Source organism: Bos taurus, chromosome 1 (assembly GCF_002263795.3).
Source record: "Bos taurus isolate L1 Dominette 01449 registration number 42190680 breed Hereford chromosome 1, ARS-UCD2.0, whole genome shotgun sequence".
NCBI classification, from domain to species: Eukaryota; Metazoa; Chordata; class Mammalia; order Artiodactyla; family Bovidae; genus Bos; species Bos taurus.
In genome coordinates this window covers 67,814,142-67,833,597 of record NC_037328.1, presented here as the reverse complement: position 1 = coordinate 67,833,597, position 19,456 = coordinate 67,814,142, and the positions used below count along the sequence as shown (strand labels likewise).

The window sequence follows — 19,456 nt, the reverse complement described above, 5'->3', positions numbered from 1 at the left end:
CCAACAAGGAGTCTGATAGGGCCAGATGGGGCCCCAGTCCCCAATTCTCTCTTCTTGACTGACAATATTGCCCTTGCCTTAAAAAACAAACTTATTAGAGTGCAAGCACTGTATCTTCTTTACAAAAGGATTCATCATAGAGAGAGCTTTAAAACGTCATCTCCCCAAGGGAATCTAAGATCAGGTTCAAACTACACAAATGGTCTGTAAACACAATCTGGGGAGAGACCAGTATATTGTACGGGCTTCCCAGGTGGTGCTAGTGGTAAAGAACCTGCGTGCCAGTGTAGGAGACGCAAGAGACATGGATTTGACCCCTGGGTTGGGAAGATCCCCTGGAGTTGGAAATGGCAACCCACTCCAGTATTCTTGCCTGGAGAATCCCATGGACAGAGGAGTCTGTCAGGCTACCGCCCAAGGGGTCACAAAGAGTCAGACGTGACTGAGAGACTAACACACACACCTGTAAACTGTAAAAGGTCCATATACATATATATAGGCAATTACATATGCAGATAGACATTGGGGTAATCTGAGACAGGATGGGACTAAAAACCTCTGAAGGCTATAGGTCTGATGGTCTCTGACTCTCTCTCTCCCACCCTCAATAAAGAGGTTGTGGACTCATTTGTGTGTGTACTCATGGAAGAAGATACACATAGCGAGGGAAAGCCTGGCTTTAACACCAAGGCTGAAGTTCAATGATGCTGCTTTCCAAGAAGGTTGCCTTTGACTTTTCTAATGAAAAATGAATAGGCACTTACTTGCTGCTGACTTTAATTACATTTGCTAAAGACAAGTGTCTGCCAACCAGCACGGCTCTGGCTGTCTTCTGTGCTGGATCTGCTCTAAGCAAAGCTCACTGGTTTTGGGAGGAGAAAGGGTGCCATTTTGCCTGAGCAGCTGAAGAGGCAGACACATCATAGGATGGAAATTGTATCATATTTTCTGCTAATGGATCCCGCCCCCATTGGCAGTCACCTGACAGGGAAGCTGAATTAAACATGCCTTGGTAGAGCACAGACCAGGATTCTGAAACTGTGGGTTGAAAACTCCAAAGAACCAAGGAGATTTTGAGAGAGGGCCACTAAGCCTTGTTTGTAGGCATAAGATGCTTGGCTACAAATACAGAATCACTTTTCTAGCATATATAAATACTACTGGGATTAGTAAAGTATTAATTCATTTACCAAATGAAAATGAATTAATAAATTTATAATAGCTTTTTACCACTATATATGTTCTTAACTAAAGGTACATAAACACCACGTTGAGGTCCTGGAAATTTTTTTGCCTTGAAAAGGAGCCTTCAGGGACTTCCCTGGCAGTCTAGTGGTTAAGACTCCATGTTACCAAGGCAGGGGATGTAGGTTTGATCCTTGGTTAGAGAACTAAGATCCCACATGCCATGTGGTGCGGCAAAAAAAAAGAGGGGGAATCTTCAGAGAATTGCCTGGCAGTCCAGTGGTTACGACTCCACACTCTCACAGCCGAGGGCTTGGGTTCAATCCCTGGTTGGAGAACTAAAATCGCATAAGCTGTGCAGTGCAGCAAAAAAGAAAGAAAGAGCCTTCATACAGGAAAAGACCAGGAACCTGAAACTAGGGTATAACTGAAGTGGAATTACTGAAGGAATGGTCTTTCTGGATCCCACTTCCCCATTTTTAAACAGCTTTATTAAGATATAATTTATACTCCATAAAGTTCACCCATTCAAAGTATGAAATGCAATTTTTTTTAGTATAGTTAGAGATGTCGGAGAAGGCAATGGCACCCCACTCCAGCACTCTTGCCTGGAAACTCCCATGGATGGAGGAGCCTGGCGGGCTGCAGTCCATGGGGTCGAGAAGAGTCAGACACGACTTCACTTTCACTTTTCACTTTCATGCATTGGAGAAGGAAACGGCAACCCACTCCAGTGTTCTTGCCTGGAGAATCCCAGGGACGGGGGAGCCTGGTGGGCTGCTGTCTATGGGGTTGCACAGAGTCGGACACGACTGAAGTGACTTAGCAGTAGAGATGTGGAACCATCCCCACAATCTCAGAACAGCTTTCACCCTCCCACTGTACGCATGAGCAATTAATCCCCATTTCCCCCACCCATTCCCTCCAAGTTCTAGGCAACCGCTGATCTCTTTTGTGTTTCTATAGATTTTCCTCTTTTGGACATTTCATATAAATAGGATCAAAAATACATGGTCTTTTGTGACTAGAGGAATGTTTTGAATCCTCAAAACTCTATTCAGTTGTTGTATATCCAACTCCCACACATACTTTCAGCTTCTCACCTCTCCGAGAAGTCCTTCTTGCTGACCCAAGCCTATCAGAACACTTCCTCCTATAGTTCTCAGCCTCTTTGTTTAAGTAGCGCTTGGCATAAGCTGCATGGGCCATGTCCCCTGGCGCTGCGCTGTTCTCTAGCTTTCTGTGACTTTCTCACCTCCGACTTCTTGAGGACAGCATTTTGCTGGCGTACGTCTTGGGTTCCCGCCACTCAACTGTGTCCAGCACAAGTTTTCTGCTTGAAATGGACAATTAGTTTATGAGTGTTTAAAGAATAATGGTTCATAAGGATGTTCCCATACTTTTAGGAAAATGAGATTCAGAAGTAAGTTCAAGAAAGCAAAATCAAGAACAGGATCAAAGATAAAGCATGGAATATGGATATTAGAATCCAAAGGTTGGCAGCTGCCCATCAGGAGTAATCTAGTATTGTGACTAGAGGGCATTTAAAATGCCCTGGGCCACAAAGGGTCTCCCATTACCTCCAGTAGCAGTTGGAAGAACATATTAGTCACTCCTTCAGCTGAAGGCATTAACCGCCTCCATTAAAATGCAAATGTCAACACCTGCGAGAGTGGCAGATCAAGCTATTATCAGCAATTTCCACCTCTGCTACAATCTGAGCTCTTTGAATATTTCCTGTTCCCTGAGGCCCAGAGGTCTGGAGGTGAGTGTAGAGTCTGGAAAAATCTAGGGCCCAATTCCCTATGGTCAATTACAAACTACCATCCCCAATTTCCAAGCTAAGGAAGTCAGAGGTCCTTGGTTCCTCCTCAGAACTCCTTGTGGGGGACGGGTTAGGGTGGAGGGTGGCTCCCAGGAACCTCAGCCATCTGTGCCCAGTGGCAAAGACACAGGGCCCCACGCCTCCATGGTTGACCTACCTCCAGACACACAATGTTCCATCCTGTTAGCTACTCTATGACTTGGGGATAGTAAGTTAGTTCCTCAAAGGAAAAGTAAGTCATCTAGTTTTAGGCATAGGGCTTGCTCTCAAAATGCAAATATCCAGAGGAGGGTGACATACCTTTGGGAAATTGTGTGTTAGTTGCTCAGTTGTGTTTGACTCTTTGCGACCCCATGGACTGCAGCCTGTCCATGGAATTCTCCAGGCAAGAATACTGGAGTGGGTTGCCATTTCCTCCTCCAGGGAATCTTCCTGACCCAGGGACTGACCCAGGGAATTAGATGATCTTTAAGATTCTTCCACCCTTGAGAAAGCCTAGGGTTCTTAGAGTTCTTTATTTCCTTGTGAAGACCTCTTAGGGCTCTCCCAGGCAGTAGGGGAAGTTTATTTTTAACCTCCAATTCCTAACTGGCTGTCATTTCTGCACTCCTCCTTCCTGCTCCTGAGCCCATGCCCTCTTCTGTTTCCATTTGCCTTGGAGCTGCTTAGCGGTCTCAAGTGTTCTCTTGTTCCTCTCCCTAACCCATTCCTGCTCCTAAAGAGCAAGCAACCTTTCTGTCAGTGAGAAAAACTTGTTTTGGCATTAGAGGGAGAAGCCTGAGTAAACTTGTCTACACTAACAATAATGACTGGCAGTGCTGGCATAAATCCTTCAATCTCCCAGAAGCATCTGCAATAAATTTTTCAACCAGATTTTTTTTGGCTGTGCTGGGTCTTCATTGCGGGCTTTTTCTCTAGTTGTAGTAAGCAGGCGGCTACTCTCTAGTTGAAGTGTGCAGGCTTCTCATTTTGGTGGCTTCTCCTGTTGCAGAGCATGGGCTCCAGGGCACTTGAACTTCAGTACTTGTGGAATGTGGGCTCAGTAATTGCAGCTCCCAACTAGGGCACAGGCTCAATAGTTGTGATGCGATGGTTTAGCTGCCCTGATGCATGTGGGATCTTTTCAGATCAGGGGTCGAACCCATGTCTCCTGCATTGGTAGGCAGATTCTTTATCCATGAGCCACCAGGGAAGCCCCTCAACCACTTTCTTGAAATATAATTTATATACCACAAAGTTCACCCAGTTGGGTTAAAGTGCAGTTCAATGACTTTCAGTATTTTTCTTGAGTTGTGCAAACATCACCATAATCTAATTCATGACCCGACCCTCCAAAGAAATTTTTTACCTATTAGCCATCACTTTCCATTCCTCCTCTTTTCTAGGCCTAAACAAATACTAATCTACTTTCTGTCCCTAGATTTTCTGCAGTCACTTTTAGGGAATGATTGTCATCCCAAAGCATGACTATTTAATGGTGAGATAGTGCTTACACTATCCCACTGTGAGGAAGCTCTGTGAGGAAGGAAGGTATTTTTAGGTAAAAAGGATTACTGAGACTCACTTCTACAAATATTTCTAAACATTCTAAAATATTAGTATTTTAATTTCCAAAATACAACTATTCTTTCAAAAAGAAGTCTGTGGGAAATGAAGAATGAAGTCCTGAAGGGTAACTGAGGTACAAGGGGCAGATGGCTGGAAAAAGGGTCTGCAGATCTCCCAAAGGGCCTGCTGTGCCCTGGAGTGCATAGGCACCTCTCCTTGCAAACCAAGTGCTCACTTCAGACAGAGCCCCGAGGTGGTCCTTGGGTCCGCTCCTATCTGATGACAACAGCTAGGTGCCCATCCTGAGTTGCTCTTCAAAACCTCTGCCTTTCAGGATTTCCTGAGTGGTCCACTGGTTAAGAATTTGCCTGCCAACGCAAGGGACATGGGTTTGATCCCTGGTCGGGGAAGATCCCACATGCTGCAAGGCAACTAAGTCTGCACCACAACTACTAGAGACCGCACTCTAGACCCAAGAGCTGCAACTACTGAGCCGTGCTCAACTGCTGAAGCCCATGTGCCCTAGAGCCTGTGCTCCACAACAAGAGACCCATTTGCAATAAGAAGCCTATGCATCACAACTGGAAAGTAGCCCCCATTACCAAAACTAGAGAAAGGGGCTCACAGCAACAACAAAGAGCCCGAGGGCCGCCAGCCGGGACTAAGACCCATTGTAGGCAAAAAAAAAAAGTTTCAGCCTTTTGCCCTTGTGACCCCCACCCTTCTCGGTTTTCATCTGACCTTTCGAACTCCTCCTCTACACACTGGTTGACCCCTGGGTTTCCCATCCAAGTACCAACCAGGCCTGACGCTGCTTACCTTCTGAGATCAGACGAGATCAGGCCGGTCAGGGTGGTATGGCCATAGACAACCCCTGGGTTTCCTTGTCAGCCCTTCACAGCCGTCCTCCAGCCAAAGGTATCATTCCCGTCGCCATGCCACTTCTGGGCTCCATCTATACCTTCTCTGACATAGCTTCCTGACTAGTCCCCTCTGCTTTTAAATCTTGCTTTTCCAAGCTAGTTACAACATTGCCAGAGTCTGCCTCCCAAAACATAACAACCCAACCTTTTTCCCCCAATTTAGGCATCCTTCCCTGTTTTTAAACTGAAGCCCACGCTCCTCCAACAGAGTATTAAAGAGCCCAACCCACTTTTCCATCTTCACGCACAGTTGCCAGCGCACTCCCTGCACCCCACCCCACCCCTCAGACTCCACTCTCATCACTATTCCCCAGATGTACCATTTGTTTATCCAACAAACAGCTAAGGGGTACCTCCTATATGCCAGGTACCGGGCACAAGAATGAGAAAGATATCAATTCTGCCCTCAAGGAGCTCAACAGACTGTGGAAACAGTTCTGAAAACAAGTCAAGACAATACAATGTGACAAGTGCAATAAAAGAGAAAAGCAAGGTGTGCTGGGAGCTGAGGAGGAGGGAGTGCCTAGCCTGGGATTGGGAGCGCGGGAGGGAAGAGGCTTTAGAGAGGCATCGCAGAGGTGCTATAAATTTGGTTGTGCTGGGGGTGTATGTGAAGAGTGATCTCTGCAGAGGTTTAAAGAATCCTTTAGGGGTGGCTAGATGATGCGGGGAGGTGGTGGATACTGAAAGCTGGCGGGTAGGAAGTTTTTTGGACAGTTTGCAGTTGGGTGTGACATGTATGATCAGATGGGAACAAAGTGGAGGACAGACTGGATGGCAAGAAGGGAGAGTTGGTAACTGGCCAGGCAAGGAGAAGGGAGGACCTGGGCAAAGGTAGTAGCCAGAGAACGTGGAAGAGACAGATGTGAAAAGACATGGGTATGGTTGCAGGACTATGGGAATCGGGACAAGAGGGCTCACTGGTCTAAGATCCAGGATTTGGGCAGATGCTAATTCCACCAGGGGCGAGAAAACAGACGGAGGAGAAAGCTTCTTGGGTGGTGACCTTAGTTTTAGACAAAATGAATCTAGGGTGTTGGTGGATACCAAGGAACAGCCATAGGGATTTCTCCAGTGGACAGGGGTAGGTAAGACTGGAACTAAGAAGGGGAGGCAGGGGCTTAAGATTCAGATTTCAGAAATACCTTAGTGAAAAGATGTTTATCTTTTGGCTCAGCAATAGTACTTGTAGGAATTTCTCCTAAGGATACAATTAAAGATGTGTGTGAAGATTTATCTACAAAATGCTCATTGTTTATAACAGTAAAAGAGTGGAAACTTTTTTATAAACTGCTATGACAGTGAAAAATGTCCAACAGTAGGAGACTGGTTATATAAATTTTGCTATATTCATGCAATGGAATTCTGCTCAGACAATAAAATGCGTATTGTAGATGGATGCTTATTGGTATAAAAAAAATCCACATATTTTGCCTAGTAGAAAAAAAGCAGATTCTACAACTCTTTGTAAAAAGTCCTGTTTTTTGTTAAGAGAAAAATTAAGATGTTAACGGTTCTTGCTAGGTGTTGTAATTTATAAGTGCTTTCTTTTGTCTTTCTTTTTTCCAGTTTTCCCACATTTAATCATACATAGCTTTTGTTATAAGATGATGGTTATAAAAAAAAAAATTGTGAATAAAATGGAAAGGAACGACCTAGGGAGAGCTTAGGGAATGAGAAGGAGATCAAAGATGGAACCCAACCACCTTAATACCTCAGGCCATCTGGTTTCTGTCCATGCAGCTGCCAGTCTGGGTGTTCTTATATCATATTTGTTACACGGCTGTGTGGTAGAGTACAAGTAGACTGAACCTAGGTTTCCTTCTGCTACAAACTGGGCAAACTTTGATTCTCTGTTTTGGTTTTCTCATATCTATAGTGGGGAAAATGACATCTTCCTCAAAAGGGTTATATGACAATAAGATTCACAGACACATTGTTGTGGTTTAATATCAGTCCATTCTCTTTTTCTCTTGACTCCTATTCTGCTGGCTCCAGATTCAACCTCTTTTTGGTGCCTACAGTAGGAATTAATGCCTTGTCTCTCCAACCCCCCAAAACACTCTCTCTGGTTCTCTGTTGAATACGGACTGAATTGTGTTCTGAACTGGAGTTAGCATCTAGCTGCTCTCCCTCCCCGACTGTAACCAGAGGTGGGTAACCTCTCCATCCCTGAAGCACCTAGCACGGTGCTTTGCACATAGAGGGTGCTCTTTGACTGTTTGTTGGCTAAATTCAGGCTTCAGGCTTTTTAAGTCTTTGCTAATCAGGGATTGATTACTCAAACGCTGGAATACTCTAGGGTTAGTTTATTCAGATCTCTTGGAATGGTTCTCCTCCCAATTTGCGACTCTGGGAAGGTTTATCTTCCAATTTCCAAAGGGATGACTGATAGAGAAAGGATGGGAGGCTCACCCAGGCCTCTAGTCTCTTTGTCAGAACCTCCACAGGGAGAGCTGAAGGAAGAAAGTGAAGCTTGTTTCTCTCTCCTGGGATTAGAGGTGATTGTTCCCCATCTGTCCAGAGTTTAGGCTGCGGGAACTTCCAGCAGGACTGCTTGGGGGAAGAATTGGATAGGTACCTCATTCCACAGGCCTAGGTCCTTTAACCCAAAGAAAATTCCTCTCCACTCCTGCCTCTTAATCGCTGTGTAGGAGCATCTGGCCCCCCTCCAGCGGGGCATCTCCACCTTACTCTGGTGCCTATCCCTCCTGATAACACCTTGCTAGGTAAGGAGCCAGCCTGGAGCTGACGAAAGATCTTTCCGTTCCAAGTCAGGAGAACTGTGCGGCCCATGGCAAGTTAATTAAGCTCTGAAGCTCTAGTTTCTGCACCTGTAAACTGGGAATAATCACCTGGACACTGTTCCCTGTCACAACCCAGGGTTATTGAGGGGAATCAAATGAGATTTCAACAACAATAATAATAATAACATACGAACGAGCAGAGAGAGCTCTTCACAAACGCCAGGTGTTCGTAATGCTGTCTGCGGGGTTCTTGCTCTGTAACTATCCACCAAAGCATTCCTGTCCGCCCAGCCCTGGTTGCATCGGCCTCACCAACTGCATCTCCATCTTTCCCGTAACTGTCTTCCTGGGCCTCAGAGATCCTCAGTCTCTCCATCTCTCCCGTCCATTTCCGGGTCTGGCTCTTGGGCCCCTCTGGCCCTCCAGGGACTCTGGTCTTCGGCTCCCTGCGGCAGTCGCTGCCTGGGCGCCCCCGGCCCGGTGCGCCCTCCTTTGGCACAGCCGCCCGGCCCGAGAATCGCCCAATAAGAGCGCCGGACTCAAGTCTGACAGCTCAGGAAGCGGCCAATCGAGCCGGGCCAGGGAAGGGGGGCGCAGCGCGGGGGCTGAAGTTGGGTTGAATGGGGGGATGGGGGATTAAAGGGGGATACAAAAGAGGGGAGCTAGGACTAGGGGCGCAGGAACCCAAGCAAGGGGCGAGGGAGGACCGCATGCCACCCAGGTCGGGCGAAGGGACCGCGGGCTGGATGCGGCTCCAGGCGCCAGGGAGGGAGGGGACGCAGAGAGAATTTTAGGTGAGGAAGGGGAGCCAGGGCCCCCACAGTAAAGGGCAGCTCACGAGGCCGGGCCTGAGGATGCCGGCGGGGCGCCGAGGCGGGGGCCGCGGCCGGGTCGGGGGCGGAGGCGGCCGCGCGCCTCTGTGAGCCGAGGCCCGAGCGGCGCGGGGGGCGGGGAGGCGGCGGGAGGAGGGGATGCGGAGGGCGCTCCGGCGGCGGCGGCGGCGGCAAGCGGGCTAGAAGGAAGGAGCGGCGCGAGCGGCCGGAGCAGCGCAGGGCCCGAGGCGTGCATGGCGCGCCGCGAGCCCGGCTCCCGCGGCTCTCCCCGGAGCGCCCCCGGGGCGCAGCAGCGGCTCTCTGGCCGGCCCCTCTCTGCTGGCTGCATCTGAGTCTCGGCTCTCGATCTCTGGATGCCGTGCTCCCTGGGAGAAGCCCGCCTGCGTTGGGGCGGAACGGCGGCCGCGCTGCGCCGGATTCCGCCCTCAGCCTAGTCCTTCTGCGCCCGGCCGCGGTGGGCCCGCAGCCGGCGGCAAGGAGCCTGGGGCTTGAGGAGTCGGCACGACAGCCCTCCTGGGCCGGCGGGTCCGGGCCAGCCCCGCTCCGTTTTGGGGGAAGGGGTAGGCGAGAGGGGAAGGGCCGCGCTGCAGGAGCCGGTCCTCGCCCCCGCCCCCTGCGCGGACCCGCTGAAGGCTGGGCTCGGCTTTGGCCGGGGCCAAGCTCCCACTCTCGCCGCGGGAGGTGGTGGGGGATGAGGGCGACGGCGCCCTTGGGCTCCAGGACCCTCCCCGCAGGGCTCTGGAGCTGTTGCTCCGCCCGCCGCCCCCTCCCCCGTCCTCTCCACCCCCCCATCCCACCTCCCCACCCCTCGTAAGAAAATAATGCTGGCTGGCGCCCGCACCTCCCAGTCGCTCCCAGTCCGCCGCGAGGGAAGGGCGCCCACTTCGTCTCCACGCCGGGACCCCTGCCGAGCCGTCCTAACTGCCTTCTCGCCGTGCGTGCCGCTGGTCTCCGCTTAGGCAGAGTCTGCGAGTGCCGCGCCCAGGCATTGCAAGCCCCGGGGAGGTGCCGCCCGCAAGGACACCTCTCCGTCCCGCCTCGTCCGCAACTCCGGTCCTTGTCGAGCTCGACGCGAGCCAGGAGTCCGGACGTCCCTCTGCGCGCGGCTCAGCAGCTCCAGCAGTCCCCGCTGCCCCAGCTCGGAGCCAACTCCCTCTCGGACCTGGGGCTCCCGACGCGGATTTTCAGCCACTTCTCACCTCGGGGCTGTGCCTGCCTCCCTTTCGCTCTCCCGCTGCCCTCCTTCTCCGCTCAGGACGGGGGTGCCAAGATGCCCCGCTACTGCCCAGGGCCCCGGGCCGCCCCCGACGTGTGACCCCAGCCTGGTCCCCCTGCTCGGCCGTCCACCTTCCCCTTGGAGACCCCCGGCCCGGCCTCCGGGGGAGGAGGAAGAAGACGACGAGGCCGAGGGGGGGATGTCCAGCTCCAAAAGCGTGAGCCCCCCGGGCTACGCGGCGCAGACAGCGGCGGCGCCGGCGTCCCGGGGAGGCCCGGAACACCGCTCCGCGTGGGGAGAGGCCGACTCCCGCGCCAATGGCTACCCCCAAGCCCCCGGGGGTTCTGCCCGCGGCTCCACCAAGAGACCTGGGGGGGCGGTGACCCCGCAGCAGCAACAGCGCCTGGCCAGCCGCTGGCGCAGCGACGACGAAGACGATCCTCCGCTGAGTGGCGATGACCCCCTGGCCGGGGGCTTCGGCTTCAGCTTCCGTTCCAAGTCGGCCTGGCAGGAGCGCGGCGGCGACGACTGCGGTCGCGGCAGCCGGCGGCAGCGGCGGGGCGCGGCCGGCGGGGGCAGCACCCGGGCGCCCCCTGCGGGCAGCGGCGGCGGTTCGGCGGCTGCGGCCGCCGCAGCGGGCGGGACGGAAGTGCGCCCCCGTTCGGTGGAGCTAGGCCTGGAGGAGCGGCGTGGCAAGGGCCGCGCGGCCGACGATCTGGAGGCCGGCGCCGTCGAGGAAGACGAAGGGTCCGGGGATGGGGGCAGCTCGGCAGGCTCGGGCGCGGGGCCTGGCGCGGTGCTGTCGCTGGGCGCCTGCTGCCTGGCACTGCTGCAGATATTCCGCTCTAAGAAGTTCCCATCGGACAAGCTGGAGCGGCTGTACCAGCGCTACTTCTTCCGTCTGAACCAGAGCAGCCTCACAATGCTCATGGCTGTGCTGGTGCTCGTGTGCCTAGTCATGTTGGCCTTCCACGCGGCACGGCCCCCGCTGCAGCTGCCCTACCTGGCCGTCCTAGCGGCCGCCGTGGGTGTGATCCTCGTTATGGCCGTGCTCTGCAACCGTGCCGCCTTCCACCAGGACCACATGGGCCTGGCCTGCTACGCGCTTATCGCCGTGGTGCTGGCCGTCCAGGTGGTGGGCCTGTTGCTGCCCCAGCCGCGCAGTGCCTCCGAGGGCATCTGGTGGACTGTGTTTTTCATCTATACGATCTACACGCTCCTGCCCGTGCGCATGCGGGCTGCGGTACTCAGCGGGGTGCTCCTGTCCGCCCTCCACCTGGCCATCGCCCTGCGCACCAACGCCCAGGATCAGTTCCTGCTCAAGCAGGTAGGGGCCCACCTGGGCACAGGGACTGGATAGTAGGGTGTGCAGGCCTTGGCCTGACTCCAAAGAGAGGCAAGCCACCTTCACCCTTTAAACTGGTGAGAAGATCCAGAGAGACATGGCTCTGTCAGCTGTGTGGTGTTTTCTAGCCTCTGACCCCGCACCCTGAGCCCCAGCATCTTCCTTTACAAAAAGGGTGCTCTTCTATGTAATCTTCCCGCTGATAGACACACTAAACCCTATCCATTATTGTAGGGATGCTAATGAGGAAGGAGGGTTGGAGGAGAAAATTCTTTGGAGAGGTCCCCTTCTCTTCCTATGCTTCTGTCCCTGTATATATGGCCCCTGACCAAAGTGACTGGACCCTCTAATCCCTCTCCAACCTCTCCCTGGGGAGAGCCACTGATAGTTTGTAGTGAGTCCTGGATGTAGTGAGTCAGTTGAGTCCTGGATGGAGGATTGATGAGGGGAAACCCTAGGAACTCCTTGCCGAGTCTTAGGGAGGAGAAAGGGTAACCCTGCCAGTTGCCTGAGACTGGGGGTTTGAAAGCTGGAAATATACCTGAAATTGAGGGAAGACTGACAAATGTGTTTCCTTTGTGAAAGTGCCCACAAGCCAAAGAGCTGCCTTCAGCAAAAGTGGGAAGCAACCTTTTGGGTGGACAGCCCTCTCCTGGCCTGAGCAGAAAGCTAGTGTCCTATGTCAGGACCCCTCCATGTGGGTGCTCCTGGTTATTAGTTGTGGTGGGGGCTTTTTATCACTTCTGGGATGAGTTAGGTGAGCCTCCAATGATGGGATAAGGAGGAAATAAAACTTCTGTCTGGTTAACTGGTGGTTCTTCTGAAGACTTATGAGAGGAAGGCGTGCTTGCCATGGTGACCTTGATGAGACTGGCTCTTCTGACAAGCACACTTTCTCCCCTTAGCAGTGCCCTTGTCCGTGGCGCCAGTGGCCTCTTCCACTGGCCCCTGCTCAGCCTACTTGGTTGTGCTGCAGCTTGGCTGTGAGAGTCAAATGGGCCCTTGCTGCAGTCTAGTCTCTTGACTGTAGATCCTACTGCACCCCCTACCTCTCTCTGGGCATCTGCTTCCTCTACAGAACTTCTTAACTAACTGAATTCCAGGCATGGCCTCCCCACTTTTAGTGCTTTTTCTCGGACTTCAATCCTATTGAGGACTGTGTGTTTCTTCAGGGGCTGTCCTGTACCCCCTGGCTTTCTCAAAACAGTGCCAGTGTGGGCTTCATGGCGCTGGACTCCAGGTGTACCCTCAAGGCACTCTGTGACTGGGAAGGAGGGGATCTGCAGCCCCTCCGTGCCCTAGGTTCCTTGTCTAGCAAATGAGAGGATAATGCATGACCCTTCCAGTTCTACCCCCTCTGTGCCAAGCCTCACCTCTGCAAGGAGCCCTCCTTCCATTCCAGCCATGTCAGCCTCTCCCTCTTCTGCATGGCCAACAACAGAGTCAGAGCCACAGGGTGGGGCACTTACTTATTCCTGAGTGCCCCTGGTTTTACTCCCCATCCAATGTAAGCCCCTTGGATGCAGAATTCCTGAGGTGTATGTGTTTTTCCTTACCATCTCTGCCTTATCTAGCACTGTGTTGAATATATAGGGATTTCATAATTGCTTAACTGGTTGTATTCCAATGAGTGAAGTAATTGGGGTTGTTGATGCTAAAGAAGTTTTTCTGATCTGGGATCAGAAGGAAAAAAAATCTTTACAGATCATCTTTAAACTTAAGAGAAAAACCTATTGAGAGCTTGTTTGAAAAAAAGTTAACTGCTATTGTTAGTGCTTATAAAGGCTCCAAATGTTTTGAGCTGGGGACACAAGCTGGCATATGAGTTTTTTATCTTTGAGGGTTGTTCCTGGCTTGAATGGGAGGCAGGTTGCTTGGGTGGGTATGGCTTTTCTGCAGAAAGACAGGCATGGCATGCACATGGAGCAGCAGAGGTTTCCAGGATCATTCAGAGTGTTTACTGAAACCAGAGCTGGGACTCAGGGCCTGATTACAGCCCTAGACAATCCGAGGTGAGTGATTTCAGGAGACTGGAGTCAGGTCCCAGGATGGCAGCGCTGGACCTGGGGTGTTCCATCTCCATCTTAGCATGAAGGTGCCACTGCGGCGGCAGAGCCAGCTGACTGACTTCCCATCTAGTTCCTCAGCCCAGTCTCTCTCCCTTCTTTCCCCAGCTGCACACCTCCCAACTCATGCTTCTTTTATCCAGTTGTGGTCTTCAGACCTTCCCCTGTCTGTAGGCTCTTGCATACATTTGCACTTCTCATGACCTGCTGTGCTGAGTATAGCAGAACTTGTTAGAAATGGTCCATGATAATCAGAATGCAAGCATTCTTTGTAGTTGACTTAAGACAAAACTGTATCTTTTTTTGGTTTGTATTTCATTTGCCTTTCTAATTATGATATAAACTTTGTGTTTCTTGAGCAAATCTTATTGGATGGTGGGAAATATTAGTGAGACAATCAAGCATTACCCTCTGCCTCAGGTTACCCCAGAGTAGCAGGTATTGGAGAATGGCCTCCGTTAGATGCCTTATTCTTATGTTTGATGAAGATACACATCCAGGTAAATGGGCCAGCAATGTATGGTTTTTAATACTGGGGCTTTGGGAATCTGCCTCCATGACCTTGGACACAGAGTAGGCTCTCAGGAATCTGTTGGCATTTTTTCAGTTCTCATGAGAGACTGGTCCCCTTGCCAGCTGCCCCACAGCTCAGACCTTCAACATCAGTATCTGATCTCGGTATTTTATTCTTTCCCTGTCCCTCTTCTGTCTTGGGCTCTGCCCTTTGCTCCAGTTAGAAGGGAGAAACATCTAGTATCTTATCTGATGCCTCTTGATGGTTTTTACTCAAGAGGAAACTGAGAGGCAAGGTGGGGCAGCCCTTGGCATCCCCCAAGGTGGGGGATGATGTTTCTTCCTTTTGCTGTATCCCCTGCTCCAGCTCTTCTCCTGGTATTCACCCCCCCACCCCGCTCTTTTTCTCTCACTTCCTTTCACTTTCCTCCTCCTCCAGTCCCCTGTTGCTCTCCTCTCCTCTGCCTGCCTGCTTTTCTGCTTCCCCATCTCTTACTCCCTGTTTTGCAGCCTCTCAGCCTCGCCTTCTGTGCTCGTCTCACTGTCGTCTCCTTGGTGGGATACAGTAGGAGCGTCATGGGTTGTTTTTTTTTTTTCCTTCTTTGCCTGTTAGAAGTCCCTCTGCTACACCCATACCATAAATAACACTCAAGCATCTGCCAAACACATTCCTCACTTGTGTTAATAGGCTGCAATGATGCCGGAGCCTGTTGCCATGGCAACCTCATTTTTGTTTGACTGTATCCCACTCTGCTACATAAAGCCTCTGCATGCACTCACACACAAACAAGTATGCTCACACAACTATTACATATGCTTAGCTATTAGAGATTATTTTGGAGAAAACATCTTTGGGTCTTATGGGGATGGACAGTCATTTGGCAAAGGAGATGAGTGTCTCTGCTTGTCCAGTGTTACTCTCGGAGGTGATAATGGATGGAAGAGTGCTTTGAAAAGTAGAGAGTCCTGTTCAGATGTGGGATATTATTAGTCTGCAGCAGCATTAAACCCACCTGATACAGTTTTTGAAAAGAAGATTCTGACCCTGTATGGGTCCCTGTGAGCCTGGGAGAGCTGTCAGAGGTTGCCCTTGTGGTGTGGGCTGACGCATCCCTACCCAGCCTGTCTTCAGCTCCTTCCTTGCTTCCCTCGGTCCCTTTTGAAGAAACTCAGTGATTTTCTGCATTTCCTCCTCTGTGCCTGTTTGAACCCACAACTGTCACCAGTTGTTCCAGTGATCAGAATGACGGTTGCGCTATGTGAGTGATGTTCTGTGACCATGAGCACATGTGAGTGTCCGTACTTGGGCTGGATGGCGGTGGGGAAGCAGACCAAGAAATGACTACTGTGGCTGAAGGGTGGGTGTCTGTCTGTCATGTGGGCAGGCTCTAGTATGTATGTGCATGTGCGTGAACATGTGTGTGCACGTGTGTGTGTTTGTGTGTGTGTATCTGTTGTGTGTGCTGGCCTGGGTTATGGAGGTGGGCCGAGGGAAGCCTTTGTGTTGACTTTGAAAGGAAATCATCACAGCTCTGTCCTGTTTATTCTTTGTTCGTGGCTGACTTCCTGTGGCTGTTTGCATTTCTGATTCTGGGCCTTGATCGACCTTCTCACCTTGACCTCTGGCTCCCCAGGGAAGTACCCTGGATGCACATGCCCCTACTTTCCAAAATGAACCTGGGGGCTAGACTTGAGCAGTCAGTTCCCCTGCCCCCATGGAGTCTCGCCCTTCCCTTTCAAAAGCCCGAGCTGCCCACTCACTCAGCCATCCGGTAAGCCCTGTGGTGAGCCGCCACCTCGCTCAGGAACTTGGCCCAGAGGCCTGTGTGGTGGTGGGTCACCGTGTCTGCCCTGTGTGCCCTGCTGGCTGCCGCTGCCTCCCTGCTTGCTGGGTGGTGTGGAGAAGGCCACACACTTTCAGCATGACACCAGGGGTCATCTACCACCAGTTACTTTCCCCATCACCCACTTTTCTGGACAGGAGAAATCTGGCCGTGGTGAACCCCAGCAGCAACAGTAGGCTGGGGTTGGGGGTGTGGCTCTGAGTCTGTAGCCAGGGAGGGTCTGCTTGTTTTGCCTCAGTGCTAATTGTATTTGCTAATTGTTTTGATTATGTGGCCTCCTTATCTCTGCAATGGGGAGGGGGTGCTTGGAGGGAGGCACAAGCCTCAGGGTGGGGGTCCAGCAAGGCTTCTAGGCAGGAGGTCATCTAGGCACATCCAGATAGGGGTGTCTCGATGCCTGTGGGGAGGACTTCAGGAGTGGCAGAGGCCTGGCCAAGGAGCAGAACGGTCAGCGGCTGTGCTTTGGGAATGTTGGCGGTTAATAATTCTATCTAAGTTTTAATCTGGAGCAAGAGCATGAGGTCTGTGTGCTGTGGAGCACAGAACAGTGTGTTCATGTCTGTCTATAAAGAGGACACCAACGATGCATTAAACCCCAGCACCAAAACCTGCCCAGCCTCACAGAAGAGTTTTGAAAATCAGTGTAAAAGGCCTGGACAGAAGCTGTCCTGTGCAGACAGGCCCTGGCCACAGTTACTCTGTCAGAGGGTGTAGGGCTGTGGAGCACCCATTCGGGCCCAGCCAGGGGAGGGGTGTGTGTTGGGGGAGGGAGGTGAGAGCCTCTCTGCGAGTGTACGGCCTCTTGCCGGATGACTTTCAGTCATGGCGGCCTGCTTGGCACCTCTGTTAACTTTATTTATCTTGTGGTAGATCTGGCCAATGGCCATTTACTTCCCAGGAGCATCCTCTGTGTTGGGAATGGAAACAGTTTTCTCTTGGAGTCCCATATGACTGTGGCCCAGAAATTCTTTGGGTGCAGTTACATAAGTTACACTTGAGCATATCTTTCTTTCCTCCATGCCTATCAGGTGGGGGGAGCTTGCTAGTGGAGGGCAGTCAGTATTGATTTTCTCTCCCAAATGCAAAACTCCGTGAAGATAATTGGAAAGCTCTACTCCCCCCACTCCCCTCCCACCCACCTCTTTTCTCCAGGTAACATTCAAATCCAGGACAGGGAAGAACTCTTTTTCAACATCATGAACAAAATCTGGGAGTTTCTAGTTAACAGACCATGAGCTTCATGGGAAGCAGCATTTTGGTCTAGCTGTTGGAAAAGGCCAGTAGGGTCAGGCTTGTGGGCATATCCAGTTGATAGGAAGACTGAGGCCCCATCTGAGATTCTATGTTTGATTCTAGAATTTAGAGGAGGGTACTAGTTTGGTCAGGGGATTGGAAACCTTGACTTCTAAGAGAACACTTGAAAGAGTGGGAGATGTTTAGCTGGGAGGTGAGAAAGCAGAAACACGGGCAAAGTGTTATTTATTGCTGGGATCCCTGTTATCAGATGTTAGAAGAGGGACTGAACTTATTTTTGGTTGCTCCCAAGGGCAGAGTTGGGGTAAATGGGTAGAAATAGAAGACAGATTTCAGCTCCAGGTGTGTGCGTGCTGAATTTTCAGTCGTGTGTGATTCTTTGGGACCCTTTTGACTGTAGCCTGCCAGACTCCTGTCCATGACATTCTCCAGGCAAGAATACTGGAGTGGGTTACCATTTCCTTATCCAGGTAGAAGATACTTTCCAGCCTCTGGGGTTGTAGCCATTACACCAAAAGCCCCCTGGGGTAGCCAGCTGTGTCAGTGGAGGTGTTCAAGGGGAGACTGGACTGAGGAAACCGAAGACTCTGCTTCTGAAGGTCTGGGGTGGGTCCCAGGAAGGGATCTATATTTTTTGCCAGCTTGGATCTAGTTTTCAAAGCTCTCTAGCTGATCTTGATGACCAACTCTTAGGTTTGGGATCATTGGTCAAGATAACCATTCAGTTCACATCCAACCCTTGAATTTTATGGTTTCATGTCTTGCTACAGCATGAATGCCTGCTGAGTCTTTTGGGATGTCCGTCGTCATGCCTAACTTGGTCTCTGTTTAAAAGTCACAAAATCACTGCAGACTTGCAGGCCCCTTAGGAGATGTCCCAGTGGGGCTGGTGAGTATATTGGTTGTAGGATGCGGAGGGGAAGGTGACTGGTAGTGGTGAGAGAGGGTGGGAAAGATTGCCTGTACCTCCCATCCTGCCTCCCAGCCATTCCCATCTCCCTACTCTTGATTGAGGCAAAGCAATCTTTGGCTCAGTATTGGTGGTGGTAGTGGTGGTGAGGGTGGTCAGCAGAGAGACAGACCTTAGTTTGAGTCCTGGTTTACTCATTCATTTCGTAAGTGAATATGAAAAACACTGAGGATACCCTAGGTCCAGAAGGGGTGGTACAGAATGTGGAAAGTGAGATCAGGGGTAGGCAAGAGGTCAGGAACTAGGAGATGGTTTGAAGGAGGAACAGTAGGATGTCAGGCAAGGAAGAGGAGATTGGAGCTGTGAGTGTGGGGAGGGGAAGAGCTTGGAAGTGGGGGCAGGGATGCTGTCTGGAACAATGGGATATAGTCACAAGAAGAGGGGGGTAAACAAGCAAACACTGGGAAACAGTAGTGGCTTTATTCTTTGGGCCTGCCTCATGTGTCAGCCTGGACAGTCTTCCCCCCACCTCATATACATACACACACTTCTTGCTCTGGGAGGGTTATCGGCTCTTGCTTCTGGGCTTTGAGGCTTCTTGATCTCACATTGGGTGGCCTCCTCTTCCGTCTCCTTAGGGGCTTCCTGGGGGTTGTCTCACAGGTTGCCACAGTCCCACTTGGCTCTTGGAAGGGGTCCTGAGGGACCTCGGTGCATGACACGTAGTAGGTGTTCAGTGAGGGTTTGAATGAATGAACGAACGGGTGGTGGGGGGGGTGGACGGCTGCACGCAGACTCTCGGCTGTTCCGAAGTGCTAGACCAACACCTCCACAGAAGGAAGCGATGCGGCTCGGCTTGGAGCCTATTTTGGTGGATTGTTATCCTAAACTCCGAGCAGGGCTTCCAGAGTACCTCCTGCTGCAATTTAGAACGTGTGTCTTCTTGGAAACAGAGAGCTGTTGCCTGGCAGTGCCGGTACTATATCCCTTCACGGATTTGAAAACCATTATTAAGTCATTCTTTCAGCCTTCTCCCCATTCATTCAGACAACAACCATTTATTAGGTGCCTACTGTGTACCAGGCGCGTGCTAGGCCACGAGGGTCCAGAGATGACTCAGCCCGGGCCCCAGCACTTAGCATTGCCTTTAGCCCAGACGCTCCCACTAACTGTCCTTTGGAGGGATGTTGCTGAATGTTTCACGTACACACATTCAGTCCTGTGTCAGGTAAGTTTAAGAAATACTG

At 51.5% G+C, this 19,456-nt stretch overlaps 2 protein-coding genes across 5 annotated transcripts in view; one reads left to right on the top strand and one right to left on the bottom strand.

The window, feature by feature from the left end:
* Positions 1–1,654: 1,654 nt before the first annotated feature.
* On the bottom strand, positions 1,655–9,853 carry LOC112447309 (basic salivary proline-rich protein 2-like). 4 transcript variants are annotated; one of them, XM_024994707.2, is made up of 3 exons: positions 8,419–9,853; positions 7,897–8,034; positions 1,655–7,354 (listed from the first exon to the last, which is right to left on the bottom strand). In XM_024994707.2, exon 1 carries the CDS (start codon positions 9,851–9,853, stop codon positions 8,897–8,899), a length of 957 nt encoding a protein of 318 aa, XP_024850475.1. In that variant the 3' UTR covers positions 1,655–7,354; positions 7,897–8,034; positions 8,419–8,896. The 4 variants fall into 4 exon arrangements, with proteins under 4 accessions (XP_024850475.1, XP_024850467.1, XP_024850482.1 ...); XM_024994699.2 differs by having other exon boundaries at positions 7,897–9,853; XM_024994714.2 differs by lacking the exon at positions 7,897–8,034 and having other exon boundaries at positions 1,655–2,518.
* A 623-nt stretch (positions 9,854–10,476) lies between these two features.
* Positions 10,477–19,456, top strand: part of ADCY5 (adenylate cyclase 5) — a 156,767-nt gene continuing 147,787 nt past the window's right edge. Inside the window, exon 1 of the mRNA NM_001192069.1 lies at positions 10,477–11,604. Within this exon, the coding sequence (NP_001178998.1) occupies positions 10,477–11,604 (1,128 nt within the window). The remainder of the gene's footprint in view (positions 11,605–19,456) is intronic.

Coding starts and splice junctions, on each gene's coding strand:
- LOC112447309 (XM_024994699.2), bottom strand. CDS start 9,853: ATGGGGGGGTGGAGAGGACGGGGGAGGGGGCGGCGGGCGGAGCAACAG.